The sequence below is a fragment of the Pistacia vera genome, unplaced genomic scaffold, assembly GCF_008641045.1.
Source record: "Pistacia vera cultivar Batoury unplaced genomic scaffold, PisVer_v2 Contig68, whole genome shotgun sequence".
NCBI classification, from domain to species: Eukaryota; Viridiplantae; Streptophyta; class Magnoliopsida; order Sapindales; family Anacardiaceae; genus Pistacia; species Pistacia vera.
Window position 1 is genome coordinate 491,209 of NW_022196534.1, and position 19,656 is coordinate 510,864.

The window sequence follows — 19,656 nt, forward strand, 5'->3', positions numbered from 1 at the left end:
GCACACAATTTCTAATTCAAACTTTTATAAAGTAAAAAGAATACAAAAGTTATACCATATAAAAGTTATAGTGTTTTCTTTATGAGAAATGCTTAAATCTAGCTTTATCTTACTACCCAAAGCAGATTTTCCTCACAGCGGTGTCGATTTTCCCACCGATAAACCGACTGTGAGGTAATTCAATTTATCTTATTTCATTGAACTTATAAGTAAAATATTGTTTCAACTAGGGGTGGAAAAAACCGGTTAACCGGTTTTCGGTTCAAAAAAATAATTGAACCGAAACCGGTCCGGTTTCGGTTAAAAATCGGTTATAAACTGAACCGAAAATTCTATTCGGTTAACCGGTTTTAAACCGGTTATATATTGGGCTGCATTTTTTGGCCCAATTATGAATTATGGGCTGCATTTTTCGGCCCAATTCGGTTTTTGGCCCATTTTTTTTCCAATTTTTTTTTTAACTTGAATTAAAATTATATTTATTGTAATTGAATAATTTGAATTCATATAATTTTAATGTACATCAAATATTAATAATTTAAAATTACAAATCAAAGATTGCAAAAATAAATACATGATACATGCCATCTGTGAACAGTTATGGGTTACCAGGTCTCACTGCTATCAATTTTTCTAACAATATAATGTCAAAGAATATCCCTGGACTGCCACAACTAAAAGTCTAAAAGGCATCTGCATTTTAGTTTTAAACAATACTGGTATAAATTGGGTGCAGGCAGGTTATTTTCTCCTTCCCTCTTTTCTTTCCATGTTTTATTCATATACTTCAATTTTGAAATACCATATTTTTCTTGATATTCAGGTTGAAATAATCAAGCCTTCATTTCCAGTAATTGAAGAGCTACATCTCATGGGAAATAATACAAGTGCCATACAGGTAGTGCTTGTTGGAAAACCTTAATTTATGGCCTCAAAGTCACTCAATAATCTCATTTAGACACCGCTGAGCATATTATTGTTTGTCCTTATCTTCGACAATTTATTTTGGCAAATTATTACAATTTCACCAAGATAATGAGTGGCTGTTATGCATAAATTTATCATATGATTGCAACCTTGTTACGGATCGAAAATGAAATGTAAATCAAACACATGATTAAAACTAGCAAACACATGCCAATCCACAAAAAGATTTCAAACTAGCAAATATAAATATAACAAATCCACAAAAAGATTCCAAAAAAGGCCTCCAAGCAAGCAATAACCGTCAAACTCCAAGCACATGCCACCACATTCAAAGGAAACTTTTTACACCTACCTAAGTGGTTACGTAGACAGATTGTACCACTTTTACTTGGACAAGCAAGAACATTCCCACAATAGTTACATGTTGCCGTCAAATCATCCTTATTCTCACACTCATTTTTTGTGAAATGATCCCACATTTCAGACGTATTCTTCCTACTAGTGGTAGATTTCGCACGTTTAGGACCTGAAGGTATGGGTGGTCTTGGTGTAGGTGCTTGAGTGTCATGTGAAGTGTCAAAAGTGGATGTGTTGTTATCACTAGTCGAAGATATATACAATGGCATAAAAAAGGAATATGCATTAACTATTTCAACATGTACACAAAATTACATATGTAATAAAGCTCACTAACCCTCTTTAAATCAGTAGTACTTGGGACTTCCTCACTTGAATTCCTGAAACGATTAATTATACATAAAAATCAATACAAATAATGAACAAAATAAAATACAATTACACTAAAAATGAAGTAATTAAATTACCTAGGAGAGGACAACTTCTCGTATGCCTCTTTCAGTCCTTCAATAGGATTGCACCGTTTCATTTTGAAAGCTAGAATTCACAAATTAAATGCACTAGAAATTAAGACTCGGGAAAAGTTAATAATCTACAAAGAAAAGTGCAAATTGCTTAGACAATTAGATTATTTATTAACCAGAAAATTAAAGTAGATATTTTCATATGGCATAATAAGTAAATAAGCGACCTCAAAATTCAAAAAGAAATGAAACTTGATTTGCTATATAGATCTCCTTCTTGCTTTCACTTTCGTTCGTCGTGATAACTGTAATGTAACGTATTCCCTTTCTGCAACTTCACTTGTACCGCCGAAGAGGAGTCATTAACAAATGAATATTCATATAAATAACACAAGACTGCTTCAGGAGTCATTAACAAATGAATATTCCAAAGCAAACAAAACAAATTGAGCAACTTTTAGGAAGACAAAGAAGGAAGATAATGGGAGTGCAACATTGCTTTATAAGAAAGAAACAAAACAACCCGTCCCATATAGACTTTAGATTCAATCTGAAGAAGGAAAATAATATTTTCTCCATAACTCATATATAATATATGGCTATTAATCAGACTAAATTCAAATAAGGTGGCTGCATCATGCAGACACAAGAACACAGTAGACATCATTAAAAAAGTTTCAAATATCATCAACATTCAACATTGCTTTCTTGATGTCACTTTCACATGGAGAAGACATTACTTTTAAAAAGCAATCCCATATAGACTTTAGATTCAATCTGAAGAAGGAAAATTAAATTTTCTCCATAACTCATTAACTCATATATAATATGTGGCTATTAATCAGACTAAATTCAAATAAGGTGGCTGCATCGATCATGCAGACACAAGAACACAGTAGACATCATTATGTAATATGATTTCATAAGGAAAAAGAGTGAACCTGTATATCTTTAATCTGTCGCCTGTCGGATGAGCTGGGATCATATATTAAAAGTAATTCATAAATTTCTTCAGTTTGGCAGCAAATAAACATGAATAAACAAGTGACAACACAGATCTGAAAAGTGAAAACCCATATCTAAAACCCACCGGAAACACAGATCTGAGAGAGGATGGGAGACTTACTAAATACTGAGGTTTGAGTCTAAGGTGAGTGACCCGTGAGGTGAGTCCGACAGAGAATGAGAGACAGAGAATGCGGCTGCGGCGTGGCGGCGTGCGGCGTGAGGTGAGTCGGATAGAGAATGAGAGACAGAACATGCGGCTGCGGCGTGCGGCGTGAGAGTCCGACAGAGAATAAGAGACAGAGAATGCAGCTGCGGTTGCGGCTATGGCGTGCGGCGGTGAGAAATCTGAGAATCAGAGAAATGAGATTGAGTATAGATCTATATTCTGTTGAGTGGTGACTGTTGTAGAGTGTTGTGTAAACTTTAAAAGTAGACTGTAGAGTTGTGTTAGTGTTAGACAGTAGACGAGAGTGACAAGAGTAGACTGTAGAGTAAAAACTAAAAAACGTAAAAAGTAAAAATAAATAAATAATTTTAAATTTTTGGTTTAGTAAACCGGTTCTGGGTAACCGGATTTTATTTTTCAAAAAAAACCGAACCGGATTTTTTGTTTTTTTAATAACCGAACCGAAACCCAAAAAAACAGGATTTTCGGTTCGGTTTTTCGGTTCGGTTTTCAGTTTTTTTTTTCCACCCCTAGTTTCAACTTTTACCTCTTTTTTGTGTACACTTATACTCTATGTTTTTTGCATTAGCACCCCTTTATTTTATTTTATCAAAATTGGCTAAGTCCAAGCAATATCACCATTTTTAATTTTATTTTGTTCTTCTGGAATATCAAATGTATTTTAATTTATTATAAAGTAAATACAAAATTATTTTGTATACAAAGATTTATTAACAACTTTCCATGGATGATAATATTTGAAATTTTCGCTCGTTGCGACAAAATCTTAACTCCATCACTGATTTTGGTCATATTTGTTTTTTCATAGTTTTAGACAAACTCTTTATTCTTTATTGTATTTTTCCAAAAATAAATCAATGCTTAATTACATATAAATACAATTAAGTAGTGAACATTGATGAGAAATTCGATCTCTATAAAACATTGTCATGAGTAAGTCAGTGTCTCGTTGGTTTTAAACGACAAACAAGATTTATTTTCTTAAATATATAAAAAAACCCCGTTTTCCAGTTTTCTCAAAAAACCAACAAAACAATTATTAATATATTAAAGGCATTACAAAGAAGAAAATTTACAATTAAAATATGTAAGAACTTAAATAAATGCTTTGGCATCTCACAACCACAATAATATTATTAATGTTCAAATATGTTTTTTTTAATATAAATTTCAATTTAAAAAGATTTAGTTTTTAATTTTAAAAATCGATTAAGTAGGGTTTGAAATAAGTTTTTTTCCGAAAATGAAATGAACATTTTAGTTCAGATGGTAAGAGAATCCATTGGGCTGGCTGGTTCTTGCCCATCCCAACTCAACTGGGCTTGACCCATAAAAATTTAGGTCGATATTGGGTTGAACTTGTTGGGTTTGGAGTGGGTTTGAGTTGGTCTAGAAAACTCATTTCTTCCTCAACATATAATATTCTTTAAAAAAAAAAAAAATTTAATAAAAAATTCAAAAGTGAAAGGCCTCCATAGATAGAAGCACAACCGCAAAGCACCATCATCAACCAATATCACAATAACATTATTTATATTCTAGAACAAGATAAATTTAGCGACTTATGAGTAAAAAATTAGTGCATTATTTCTTTAAAATTTCAACTTTTGGTCCCAAAAATGGACCAAGATCATTTCATAATATGATTACCTTAACAAAACCTAAACCTAAGGTATAAAAATAACCACCCATAGCTAGGGACTCCTATAAGAAGTATAATATTATACATACAACATTTTTATACAACATTTCTCATACAACATAATGTAGTAAAAGATAATTGGTTGATTTTAAATTAAAATTAAATTTTCACCCAATCATCTTGTACCACATCATGTTGTAAGAAAAATATTATATGAAAATGTTGTATATATAGTATTACTCATATAAGAATCTAAAATTGAAAGGAGATGGACAAGTCAAATTAGTTATACTTACCCTTTATGCTACCACATCGTATCTACTATTCTGATTAAAGAAGGAACAAAGAATCATCAAATTTTCGGGCATTAAAAGTTATGCAGGACCAAATTCAATTGGGTGGATGGTTGAAACTTCATTGGCGCTCAAGTGCTCAATGTCTAGTTTTTCACATTTGCTTGGTGAGCTTCCTCAGGTCTATATTTCTGTTTCCTTGTTGCAATGTGCTTTCTTGAAAATAAATTGCCATAGATGATAGACATTATCCAATGCATATCCGATGATGCATTGTGGTGACAAGAAAGTACAAATCATGGAATGAGCATGCTAGATAGCGAAATTTAATCGAGGAAATGTGAAAACCTGACACTGAGAGAACTTGTTTCATCAGCATCAATTTTCTTTCTTTCAATATTCTGAATGAAGTTTCAGCCATTGATAAGTTAGTGCTTGATTGCTGTAGCCTTTTGAATGTCCTTAGTTCTGCATTTTAAGGAAGAGTAATACTACACATACATCATGTTCATACAACATTTCTCATACAACATTATGTGGCAAGATATGATTGACTAATTTAAAGTTAAAATTAAACTTTAAAGTTAAAATTATACTTTCACCCAGTCACATCTTACCACATAATGTTGTATGAAAAATGTTGTATGGGAATGATGTATATGTAGTATTATTCTGTAAGGAAACATCAGAACCAGTCACACAATGGAATGATTTGCTTTCAAATTAAACATAAGTGAATAAGAGGGATGGTTGTTATATATCAATATCACCAATTGCTTTAATTAAATTTTGCTCCTGGCATGATGTTTTTCTTCCTGGACAACACAATGCATCATCGGATAGATCACTTATTAAGCCGTATTTCTAAAATTCTTATTTATTTCAAAAATGCCCCAAAAAAATTACCAATTAATCCCTAAACTTTTGACATATCTCCAAAACACTCTTATAAAATTCATTAACCCTTATAATTTTGAAATATTATAAAAACCCCCCTAAAACCTGAACCGGACCAGAGAAGCTACAGGGTCCCGGTCCAACCTGCCGGTTTGGTCCCCTTTTTAAAACAGAGATTTCTACATCAACAACCTTCGAGTAATTTTAATAATTTTCATAAAACTTTCATTAGTTAATTACGTGAGAATTTGATTACCTTCCAGTCTAATTTAGTTAGTTCATTTTTTAATAAATTTGTTATTTTAAGCTAATTCCTTCTCCCTAAAAAGTAAAAATAAACTTCAAGGAAACTAAAATTATTTTCTTTTCATGTAAGATACAAATTATTAATAAAATCTATAACATAAGTAATTTTAATTTACAATTAATATAACTTACGGTAAGAGGCAGAGGACTTTTTCGGATAAGCAGAGGAACAAGGGCTAATTTAACACTTGAGATTTTTGTTCAGCTTTGTTTGCTGAAAACTTTTCCTTGATCCTTGTTTCTAACTGTTCTCTTCTTTCTTATCAAAAATCTTTCCCACTTTACAATGTAATTAATTAAATAACAACCCAACAAGTGATGAAGAGCAAGCTTAGAAAAGGTGTTAAGATGGAAGAATGCGTTAACAAAAGCAGCTAATCTATCGGATTTGATTCAAAAGAGATTATATATATTGAGTAACAATGCTAAATGGGAGATATTATAAACAATATAGATGTTAATATATATATATATATATATTAAGTAAAGAAATTACATCACTTAATATAAATACATTTAATGTGGTGTAACATCAAATATTACATGGTTGTAAGATTTTCCTCACAACCATTATACATACATACGAGCATTAATAATATAAAATTACATAACATGAAGTTAATTAATTATTAGTAGGGAATTTGACAGCGGGATGAGATAAGAGCTTCTCACAGCATTCTGGATTGTATCTACAACACAATGGAACTCCAGCCTCACTTATTTCAATCAATGTACCAACAATTAAAACTACCATTATTATCATCTTCAAGACGACAATCTTCACCATTGAGCTTTCCATTATCAATTGAGATACTACGTTACTGTGATGATCAACAACTCTATTTGATGATGAATATGATAGAATAAATGAACATGTATATATAACATAATCCTAACTATACTTAGAATAATTAATTAACTGCATTACTTCACATATGTGGTTCTTATTTCTTTACATTTAAAAAGAGGTTAAATGTTGGTTATTCAGTTTTTAAACACTAAAAAAACTAATTATGTAACATATTATACGTGATCATCTCAAATCCATCTAATCTAGTTAAAACAAAATTCTATCTCTTGGTCATTAAGCCGCTTTAACCCAGTCAAAACTCGGATAAAGTCAATGAACCGTGGGTCCAACCGGATCGGCGGATAAACCGGTATGATTTCAAAAACCCCTAATCGCAGCCCATTCCATCGATTTCCTTTCTCTGTTTCTCAGCTTCTTCTCTTTCTTAGTTTCTCTCAGATTTCTCAGCTTCTCTTCGAAAATTTATCTCTGAAATCCCACTCAAATCGCAATCAACTCCACTCCCTAAGTCTGAAATTGCAAAATTTGGCATTCACCAAGTCGCAACTGAACTCCCTCGCCGGAAATCGATGACGTCTTCCTCCCTCGTCGGAAATTGACGACAACAGCTCCGTTCCTCCCTAGCAATCGACGGCAACAGCTCCATTCGTTGACGACAACTCCATTTCTCGATCCAGGAAAAGCTTTTGCAGTTTTGATCATTGAAATCGCATACCCTTTTTTTTAGTTTTCTTGTGTTTTTCTTGATGGGTTCTCACTCTTTTACCTTGTGATCTTGCTTTATGTATCTGGGTTTACGTTGTTGCTTTGGATCAATGCTTGGTCTAGTCAGAAAGCTGTGATTTTTGTGATCAAGATCTGGTTTTTGTGTTCATTCGAGCCTTGATCATGTTCATATCATTTGTTTTGATGATTTATGGTTTCCAGATTAAGTGGTTGAGGTTTGTGTATTGTAGTTCTTGGTTGCATGCTTCGTGGTGTCGATTTCGATGGACTCTTTGCCAGAATCAGCTAAAGCCTCATACGCGTCCTTCCGAGGTTCAATCAAGCAGACCCTACGGAGCAATGGATTCTACCAGTAGAAATTACAGAGGTGCACAACCAACAGGATCCCCTAGTTTTTCNTTGGACTTAGTGGACTTGAGAATGTTTTCAATGCAACGCAAGCTTGTGCCCCAATAAAAATTATTCCAAATGGAAGCTCTGGCAAAGACTCAAGCCTCTGGCAATTGTTCACTGAAAGATTTTTAAGCTTAGAAAGCTGATTCATTCTTGATGGCAGGCTAACAAAATGGTTTCTACTTAAATCTAAAGTTTCTAAAGAGACTAAGGAACAAAGATCATTGGGGATTGCTCCCTCCAAAAGATTGCAATCACTCAAGTCTAATGTTCTAAGAGACTTCAGACCTATCAAATTAGCCAGCGATAAACACATTGAATCTTGGTATCTTTTCGGCAAAAGCAATGACCAGATGGAAGAAGTCCATGTTCTGTTTTGTTGCCCATTACATCCACGGAGAGACAGCTTTTCAAGATGTGTCAAGAGAGTAATAGAGGGTGGCAGTTCTCTTATTGCAGTCCCACTTAAATCTAGCTCCTCCAAACACTCGACTTCCCCCAAGTTCTGGGGAAGTTTTTCAAGTTTCGAGCAGCCATATAGATTCAGATTCTTGAGAGATTTCAAACCACAGACGCTGCTTGGGAAACTCACAAGATTTTTGCAGTCTTTCAAATTTAAAAGCACAAGCTTTGTGAGCAGTCCAACGGATTCGTGAACCTCAAGCAAACTTATACACCCTTCAAGATCAAGCCTCTCTAGATTCGGAATTTGTGTGAAGTCTGGTGTTCTAATCAGATTGTAAGAGTGACTAACCTTCATGATTTTCAACTTCTCAAAAGACTACAAAGAACCAAAAAATTGATTTCATAACTTAATAATTGATATGCATTCAGAGAGATTGAGCATTAATATGTATACCTTTATTCCGTTCCAAAGATGTTCGACATGACTATAACACATGTTGAGTTTACAAAGATTCTGAGCATGAAAACTTGAAGGCAATGAATATGAAGGATATTTGTGCCATTTCAGAAATCTCAACTCATTTGAGAGGTACTCTAGGTCTCCCGAAATGTGCACGTTACTGATTTTGAGCAGTCTCAAATTGTTCATTTTAGACAAGGATTTACCATTCAAGTTTACAATTTCAACTTCAGGCTGGTCCAGTAGCATTCCTTCAACTGAATCTGTTCCCTTCAAAAAATAAAAATAAATAAATGAAAATAATAGAGAAGTTACCTTGATGAACTGCCATATATTGAAATAATGGTATATTAATTCATTCTCTTAAAAAATTTCTTACCATATTTTCTCTCAAAACACGAAAGATATCCTTAGAAAGCCATAACCTACTCCATTTTCCAGGGTTATCACGATGTTGTTCACGAACAATTTCCCAACCCATTTCTTGTATCAAATCATGCATCCACAACTCATTATTTTGGATGGTTATTAGAGATTTTTGTTCGAGTTCTTTTATTCCGATAGCTGAATTAAAACCAAAACCATCTAGTTTTTCCATGACTCGATCTTTGTTTTTCCCATTAAAGAAACATGAGATATCTAAAAATATTCTTTTATCTATTTGATCTAGGGAATCATAACTTATTCTTAGCACTTTTGCAATTCTTTCATTTGGAACATCCCGTAGTCTGTCCAAGGCACTTGTCCATTCCTCTACACTTCTATTACACAAATAGGATCCCAACACTACAAGAGCTAATGGAAGTCCTTGCGTATAACTTACGACACTCATGGAGAGCCAAACATACTTATCAGAGGGTTTCTTGTTTTTGAATGCCTTTGATTCAAACAGGTTGAGAGCTTCATCTTGTTTCAATCCTTCAACCTTATATATATGTGTATCTTTTATTCCATGGCTTACAAGCAAATGTTGATCTCTAGTTGTAATGACGATTCTACTACCAGAACCAAACCACTCATGCTCTCCAGCCAATGCTTCCAATTGTTCTAATTGATCAACATCATCAAGAACAAGAAAAACTCTTTTCCTACAAAGCCGACTACTTATCAAATTGATTCCTTGATGATAATCGCTTATTTGTAAATTTCTTTCTTTTATGACTTCAGAAAGGAGTTCTTTTTGCAAAGGAGCTAGACCTATTGATCCAGAGACTTCTCTAACGTTGGCAACAAAGCTGCTACATTCATATTGATCCGAAAGTGTCTCATATAAAACTCTAGCAATTGTAGTTTTACCTATTCCTCCCATCCCACATATGCCAATGAAGCGAACATCATCCACTTCTGTTTGTAAATAACCATATATTAAATGCTGCACACGAGGTTCCATTCCAAAAAGACCCTTATTGGTACTAACTGATTTTAATTGTTTTGATATTTCCTCAATAATTTGTTTGATCAATTGCGATTCATGTCTGAAAAGAAGAGTAATAGAGAGAGGAAAAATGATCAATTTGGCAAGTTTTAATTTGCTCTAAACTTGGTTTTCGAAGCCTTATAGGTAAATAAGCAAACAATAAAAACGGTTCAAAACAACTCTGGTGGACCTATAAGTTTTATGTGAGAGGAAGCTCTTCAGGATTATTAATATTTAAAGAGCATTGTAGATATATAAATAATTATTTCTTTATAAATGCTATAAAAATATCATACTCAAAATTTCATACTAAAAAATCATGAATTACAAATATGTTTTATTCTAGTCAGTATCAAGATGTCAATAATTAATTCCAAAGCATTAAATAATAATAATAAAGAAAAGAAAGTGAAATTAAATCAAGCCTAGACAGAGGTTAACTTAAGCTCATTAACTAGATTAATTAGTGAAAATATACTTAAGGAAATATTTGCTAATAAATTATTTGAAATTTTAAATGTCTTATAAATTGGGCATTAATAAAAAAAATCTAGAAAACTACCAAGAGTATCACATCACTTGTTTGCCTCTTTCTAAGTATTCACCTAGGTTTAAATTATTCATAATCAATTTTAATCTTCATAATCCTAAAAATAACCCAGTATACATTGTACAATTTAAGCCAACTATAACCTGTTATAGGGCATTTTTATAAATTTTATTTGTTCTCACATATCTTAAATAGATTCATATGTGTCTAAAATAAAATTTTACTTAAAGCTACTTTTGGGCTGGGCCTCCAACCCCCATGAGGCCCAATTGTGACTCCAACTCAGGTATCTTAAATATAATTTATTCCAAAAAATAAATAAAAATAATGTTACAATAAAAAACTAATTATACAAACTATTTCTTACAAATCAATATGATAATTCTATATATTTTTTGCACATCATTTACATTAATTAGTTTAATATATCTTTTATTTTAAGTCACCCACATAATATTTGTTATACCGGTATAACAAATATTATTATAATTAATCACTAAACAATCTAGTTAATTAATTGGAGAGGAAAATACATAGATCCAGTTTTAATTCATACCTGGGTATCAATCTGCTTGAATGAACCTTTCTCTTTGCTTCGAGTTTACAATTTAAAAGTAAACAAGAGATTGAGAGAATAAATTTTTCACAAACTGAAAATATTATTAATTTTTCTCTAAGTAAAAATATACATAAGCTTCTCTTTATATAGAGAAGTCCTGGATTTCAAATGAATTGAATCCGTAGGATAAAAAAAACAAAAGTTTAAAGATGTACAAAAATCATAGTCATTAAAGATGACTTGACTAACAACCTAATAAAAATTAAAGACAACGATACTAGGGTCCACATGTCTCCCATGTGTCTTACAAGAAATATATTTTCTTTTAATGGAAAATTAAAGACAATGACACCTAATATACTTTTGACAGATTTAGTCCAAGGGTTAGCAGTTTATCCTAATGGAGCTATGGAATTGTTCGTTCCATGGAAACTCTTTAGAAAAGGTTATTCTAGAGATCTTTTGAATAAAGGATGGATCGATACAATGGAAATTGACGTACAGAAAGCAATGGTGGACCCGAATATGCCAGATGCGGTTAAGCAAACGCTCTGTGTATTGAATCGGAAAGTCGACACATTCACTTGCATGATTACTTCCTCATTGCAAGAGAGCTACAATATTCAGCCTGTACAGATATGAGAATTTCTTGTAGGAGAACCATGGTACCGAATTATGTGAAATAGTGAGATAAAAATTGGTTCTTATGCACTAGAAGAATTTCAGAGGAAAGAAGAGGATTGGACCAGGTTGCATATTGCCAAAATGCTACTGGTAAAATCCAAATTGGCTATTGTCCATATCCATAATAAGATAGTGACAGTAATACCATGCAGTGATCCAGGATACGCTCTTTCAACATAACCAAACCGAGTTAAGAATGCTACTAGAAGGGTTTGATTTAGCCCATTTACCAAGATAGGCCTTGATGGAAGGTACTATTGATCTTCTAAGGATGGTCTTAGCCCACGACTAGGAAGCCCAACAAGAAGATGAAACTATGAAGGATTTTATCGATTTGATAGAAGTGGATAACTTCAAAGGTTGATGCGAATCTAAGAGGTTGGAGATTTGGACAACCGGAAACGTCCAACACGTAATACACTAACGTGTATCAAATAAGCGGAAAATAATACGTGGACATTCAGGATTTTGCCGACAGATTTCAACGACCCAAATTTAAAGAGGCATTGGATGTTGACTTCTATAGTAATTATATTTTATCTTTTGTATTTTTAGTCGTTTGTGATGTATTTCTTGTAAGACACATGGAAGACATGTGGACCCTAGTGTCGTTGTCTTTAATTTTTATTAGATTGTTAGTCAAGTCATCTTTAATGACTAAGACTTTTGTACATCTTTAGACTTTTGTTTTTCTTTATCCTACGGATTCAATTCATTTGAAATCCGGGACTTCTCTATATAAAGAGGAGCTTATGTATGTTATTACTTAGAGAAAAATTAATAATATTTTCAGTTTGTGAAAAATTCATTCTCTCAATCTCTTGTTTACTTTTAAATTGCAAACTCGAAGCAAAGAGAAATGTTCATTCAAGCAGATTGATACCCAGGTATTAATTAAAACTGGATCTATGTATTTTTCTCTCCAATTAATTAACTAGGTTGTTTAGTGATTAATTGTAATAATATTTGTGGGTTTTCATCTTCATTTCTAATTGGGATAAGATCATCCTCATCACCAATTCCACTATTCCTAAGATATTCATTAAGACTACTAGCCTTTTGCATGAATATACGTATGCGCTGAAGATTGTTCCTCAAAAGGAATATCTTTTGAGTCATCCTCTGAATAATCTGAATCTTTAGAGTAATTCAAAATTAATTCATAAACCTCATCAGCCGAATCAATTTCGTATCCCCAAACTGGCTCAAATTCAAAAGTTTGGCTTTTCGCGTTGATTTCCAAAAATCGTACCACTACCTTCTTCTTTTCGTTATGAGAGCATTTGTCCGCAAAATGATTTTTGTCACCACAAATCCAGCAACAATTACAATCGTTTGCATTTTTTCCAGATGGGCAAGTAGCACAAAACTTACGCGCTCCGCGTTCCTTAGCATTAAGTCTACCTTTCCCTGTTTGCCTAATAAACCTTCCATGATCTGGAAGATTCCGTTTATTAGTAACAAGTCTTTTTACCATATTACGAAAACGTTTCGGCTTAAAATTCCTTTTACCAAACGATCTTTTTTGTTTCATATGGGTTTTCCAATCTTGATGTTTAGTCGGATTCCTCGACTCACAACCATATTGTCCTGGCACTCCATCTAAGTTTTGACAAGAAGATTCGTTGAACTCAAGTTTTTTTGCTTCTTTATTTAACTTGACGTTCAAACATCTTGTCCTCACGAGTTGTCTAACAGCTTCTATTCTTCCTCCCAAAGAATCAACAACCTGATTCTTTTCAAGTAGAAGCTTAAAAGCCTCGTTTGCTGCCTTATCCCATCCTTGGGGAAGCTTAGCAAAGAAAGTATTCTTCATGACTTCTTGTGTATCACTAGGCAATTGATAAAAATAACGTCTATATTCACAGACAAAATTTTCAAACAGACACATGCCACAAAGCCTAAGCTTTGTCAAAGCTTCTAAGGTAACTACCTCTGCGAGATTCCTACTGGTAATAGTTATCCCAGTAAATTCTCTACAGAGCATATCCTTGAAGAGTGCAAAAATAGCCTCTACATTCTTCAAGTCCCTTACAGTATCTAACAGACCCGTACCAGCTTCTAGACTTCTCCAAAAGCTTCATGCAGCTCCCTACAGTGTGGATCTTAGAAACCTATAAGTATCACTGAGTCCAAAATTCTTATTTTGCAAATGAACCCAGTTAACAGTTTCCCATGCTTCGATTGCATCCGCCACATTCGTAACATAATCGATGTTTAGGAAACTTCCGCTAGACGGTATCTCCACCATTCTAGGTATTCCCCCAGGTATAAATTTTGACCTTATCCTTGTAGGATAAGTAGGTTTATATTCGGGTTTGGAGATTTCCCTAAGGAATCCTTCGAAAGAATGTAAACGATTACGAATTCCTTCAAGGGGATCATCCTTAAACTCAGATTCCCCGAGTCTCGAGATTAGCTCATCGAGCTCCACCTTTTTAGGACCTAGAGTAATTTTCGATCCTCCAGTTTCTTCTCCTTTCCTTTGTTTCTTCATTTCTTCCTCATAATACTTGCTGATTCGTTCAACATCCGAGGTAAAAATTTCTGAAATATCAACCTTCCGTTTTCCATCCACCTTAGAAATAAAGTTTTCTTCCTTAACACCTTTCATAAAGAGTTTTTACGCCTTTTCCCAATCACCTTGGGTTCCTTTAGCTACGAACTATGCATATCCAGGAGGTAATCCAGGGTATTTTTCCCACAGATTGGCCGCAAACTGATCTAGAACATCTTGACCACCCATGGTCAATCTGAATCAGGTCTCAACTCAGTTGCAAGGTCCGACTCTTTATATGATTCAGGATCTAGATCCGGCTGGGATTCACGGTACCAATAAGGAATTACCGCCTCAACTTTTTCCAACCATTTATTCCGAAGTTCCAGCTCGACAACTTCAATGGTTGAAATCCGGCAAATAAAACACAAAATCTTTGTGCATCCTTGACTAAAAGCCTTTTGGATAGCATCCAAAAGTCGCTTTACACCTAGCCAAGTCAGATACTTTTCTTGAATATCTGAGTTGCCGTTACAGAGGTCTAACACAACTCGTTTAAGCTCTTGTTCAGTATATCCTTCAATAGGTCACACTTGCTCGATGTCACTTAAAACACCATTATTGAAATTTTATAAATTAAATCATTGAATTTTTTTACCATGAAATTTTTTTTTTTTTAAATTTATGGGAAAAAAATTCATTATTGATATTTTTAATATGTCATAAAGCCCATAAAATTTTTATCTCATCTTTTTTATCATATTCTTTATTAATCAAGAAATTAATTTTAAATTTGTATTCAAAATATTGATTTTTTTTTTTTTTTTTTAGAATTATGAATTTAAATTGATTATTAAAATAACTCAAAAGAATTTTAATCATAGTGGATATGAGCAATATAATTTAAAATTATGTATAAAAATACTCAAAACACAGAAATAAAAATTCATCTACTTCTCTTCGTACCTGTCCTGCAAATGATAACCAGCGGTCTTGCCAAGTTGACCAAGAGCTGATCTCCACCTTTCAATTCTCTCCTCATCGATCTCTGCTTCATGTTGACGAAAAGCTTTTTCAAACTTTCTGGTCTGATTCCGTACTTCCGATGGATCTACGCCGTAAAAAACCGGAAAAACCTTCTGCTTCTTCACCTCCATGCACTCAACAATTTTCGCAAGCTCATCCAAGCACCACGGGGAAGAAGCATAGTTTTCTGAGAGAATTACAATCGAAAATCTCGATTCTTCGATGGCTTTCAAGAGCTCCGATGAAATCTCCGTTCCTCTCTCGAGTTCTTCGTCGTCTCTGAATGTGAAGATTCCTTTCTGATGCAAAGCAGCGTAGAGATGATCGGTAAAGTTCTTACGAGTATCTACGCCTCTGAAACTCAAGAACACATCATATTTGCCTTGACAGCGAGAGGAAGAAGCCATTGATGACTGAGTTGAGTATTCACGAGTCTTTCTTGGTGAGGAGGATAAAGGCTGTTTTTGTGAAATCACATTGTGAAAAAAGACATAAAAAGGACTTTTAAGTCAACGAGAATGCCAGTCAATTATTAAATTATTTTTTCGCTGGCCACCCAGTGTTCTACACAGTAACCTTGAAAGAAAATGGCATGACCCACTCAAACTGACTATTAATAGAAACAAAATGACTCAAAATTTTCATTAAATTTCCCAAAAAGATTTTTATCTAGCTAAGTTTTGTATTTCAAATTATTACATTATTTAGCTTGTATATTATTATTGTGAATTTTTTATATGCATCTTAATATATTATACTACTTTCTTAAAAAAAAAAAAAAAACGGTCTACGTAGTAGTACGTCTTACCTTCACTAATGCTTGTAAGAATATATCTAAATAAAATTTTACTTAAAACTACTTTTGGGCTGGGCCTCCAACCCCAATGAGGCCCAATTGTGATTGCATCAACTCAGGTTTTTTAAATAAATAATAATAATGTTACATTAAAAAAAACTAATTATATAAACTATTCCTTACAAATTCATATGGTAATCCTATATATTTTGACATATTGTGGGAGTTTAAAATCATATGAGACCTTATTAGGCTTAGACAATAATGTTCCACAATATCCGTCCAACCTTGAGATCAAATTTTGATTGAATCAGCATCAGAGCTCATGACAAGATTATGAATCTTAGGCAAATTAGGACTCTTGTTATTATCAAGTCAAGTGAATCATGCTCTTTCTTATTCACGAGATCTCTTCCCTTAAGGATTCAGAGTCCTATCAAGATACAAAGATCCTACAATTACTATATAAACAAAGGTCACTCCCATGTTTAGGCATATAGCCTCAACATTACCTACCTACACACATGCTCTTACTTCTAAGAGCTATCCTACTACGTCATGGTTTTAGTCTCCGACTTGGCCTCTAGTAACCCCTCATTTCCTTACCCTCACCAAATTGTCTTATTCATCCTTATTAACTTGAGCGTCGGAGTATTTATGGTAGACACCACACTGATGTCCAAATAAGCTCCGCGTTTGTTTGCTCTTTGTGTAGGTATAATACATTGTCAGTGGCCTCAATCTCACAGGATCAGACTTTATTTACATAATTGTAGATTTTTTGCATCTACACATATCATTTACATTAATTAGTATAATATATTTTTTATTTTATAACAATATTACAATCCCAAATAGCAGTTCTCCGTTTTTTTTATGATGATGAATTTATTCTTAGCACTTTTGCAACTTTTTCATTTGGAACTTCCCGTAGTCTATCCAAGGCACTGTCCATTCCTCCACACTTCTATTACACAAATAGGATCCCAACACTACAAGAGCTAATGGAAGTCCTTGTGTATAACTTACGACACTTTTGGAGAGCTCAACATGCTTATCAGAGGGTGTCTTTTTTTTTTTTTTTTGCAGGCCTTTGAACGAAAGAGCTTGAGAGCTTTATTAATATTTTTCAATCTTCCAACCTTGAATATACATTTTATTCCATGGCTTACAAGCAAATGTTCTAATTGATCAACATCATCAAGAACAAGAAAAACTCTTTTCCTACAAAGCCGACTACTTATCAAATTAATTCCTTCTTGATAATCGTTTATTTGTGAATTTCTTTCTTTTATGACTTCAGAAAGGAGTTGTTCTTGCAAAGGAACTAGACCTATTAATATTTAAAGAACACTGTAGATATATAAACAATTATTTATTTATAAATGCTATAAAATATCATACTCAAAATTTCATACTAAGAAATAAAAATCATGAATTAAAAATATGTTTTATTCTAGTCTGTATTAAGATGTCAATAATTAATTCCAAATCATTAAAAAAAGGTAAAAAAAAAAAAAAAAAAAAAATGAACCTACCTTCCTAATAAATTAAAAAAAAAATTATATGTTTTAATTGATATACATGTGATTAACACGGACAACTTAGTAACAATTAAACTTTTTGAATTTAATTGTGTTTAAAAACTTAAACTATAATTCTAATGGAAGTATATATGGAAACTTCTATCCAAAATGTGTGCGCATGTCCAATTTTATATAAATATTGTGCATGTATGTGATTATGAATTTTCTTTTTTTCAATAATCTTCAATGTAAATTATTAGTTTCTTTTCTTGTACAATTAGAAAATAAGACTTTTAAATATGTATGTTAGTGCATAATTTGAAATGTTGAATATAAATATTAATATAATTAGTAACATTGAATGTAAACAAATTTTTATTTCACATATATGACTTAGATTAAACTGAAAAGAGAGTTCTTAAAACTTAATATTTTGTAAAAAAAGTTACTATAAATTATAAAAATAAAAAATAAAATAATTTTATTTTTTAAATTTGGGGATCAGATCCTTGTGAACACCTGATCCCCATTCCGGATCCCCGCCCCGTCTCTGAATTGTCCGACTCAAGGATAGGGACGGGGATGCTATTTATTTTGGGGATGGGGATGGCGATCCCAACTTTGACCTGCCCGTTTGCCATCCCTAACTAAGGGCATCACAACTTGTTAAAGTTATTTTAAAAAACATTTGAAACTCTTAATATTCTTTCTTTAATTTAGTATACTACCACTATTGAAACTTTATAAATTAAATTTCTAATTAATCCATCTTCAAATTATTAATCAAGAATTTAATTTTAAATTTGTATTCAATATGTTGCTTTTTTTGAGAATTATGAATTTAAATTGATTATTAAAATAACTTTAAAAATTTTTAATCATATGGATGTGAGCAGTATAATTTAAATTTATGTATAAAACTACTCAAAACACAGAAATAAAAAAATAAAAAAATCATCTACTTCTCTTCTTACCTGTCCTGCAAATGATAACCAGAGATTCTGCCAAGTCAACCGAGAGCTGATCTCTACCGTTCAATTCTCTCCTCATCGATCTCCTCTTCATGTTTACGAAAAGCTTTTTCAAACTCTCCGGTCTGCTTCCGTACTTCCGATGGATCTACGCCGTAAAAAACCGGAAAAACCTTCTGCTCCTTCACCTCCATGCACTCAACAATTTTCGCAAGCTCATCCAAGCACCACGTGGAAGAAGCATAGTTTTTCGAGAGAATTACAATCGAAAATCTCGATTCTTCAATGGCTTTCAAGAGCTCCGATGAAATTTCCGTTCCTCTCTCGAGTTCTTCGTCGTCTCTGAATGTGAAGATTCCTTTCTGATGTAAAGCAGCGTAGAGATGATCGGTAAAGTTCTTGCGAGTATCTTCGCCTCTGAAACTCAAGAACACATCATATTTGCCTTGACCGGCGACGGCGGCCAGAAAAGAAGACGCCATTGAAGACTGAGTTGAGCTTGTTTGCCCCCGCAATGATAACTTCCTTGTAGACTAGTAGTAATCGAAAATTTTAAACTACCAAAAACACAATTAAGTCAACTAAAAACTTTGAATTTACAGGAAAATATCTGATCGGGCCCCCTAAACTTTACAAATCCCTGCAGGTTTGAAAACGGGTTTCTTCCTCTTCGAAGAAATCCTAGCGCTGCCAATTTGGGCAGCCATGGCATAATCACTCTTTGTCTTATCGCCAATCTCCATACACAAGCAAC

General features: G+C 33.1%; 2 protein-coding genes across 2 annotated transcripts; both read right to left on the reverse strand.

Moving 5' to 3' along the window:
- Positions 1-8,006: 8,006 nt before the first annotated feature.
- On the reverse strand, positions 8,007-18,934 carry LOC116113479 (TMV resistance protein N-like). The gene is made up of 5 exons (XM_031399633.1): positions 18,906-18,934; positions 15,550-16,067; positions 9,256-10,351; positions 8,871-9,146; positions 8,007-8,792 (listed from the first exon to the last, which is right to left on the reverse strand). Exons 2-5 carry the CDS (start codon positions 16,014-16,016, stop codon positions 8,007-8,009), a joined length of 2,625 nt encoding a protein of 874 aa, XP_031255493.1. The 5' UTR covers positions 16,017-16,067; positions 18,906-18,934.
- On the reverse strand, positions 18,914-19,384 carry LOC116113480 (toll/interleukin-1 receptor-like protein). The gene has a single exon (XM_031399634.1). It carries the CDS (start codon positions 19,382-19,384, stop codon positions 18,959-18,961), a length of 426 nt encoding a protein of 141 aa, XP_031255494.1. The 3' UTR covers positions 18,914-18,958.
- Between the last annotated feature and the right edge of the window lie 272 nt (positions 19,385-19,656).

What these genes read in the sequence shown, in the direction of transcription:
- LOC116113480 (XM_031399634.1), bottom strand. Translation starts at nt 19,384, where the DNA reads ATGGCGTCTTCTTTTCTGGCCGCCGTCGCCGGTCAAGGCAAATATGAT.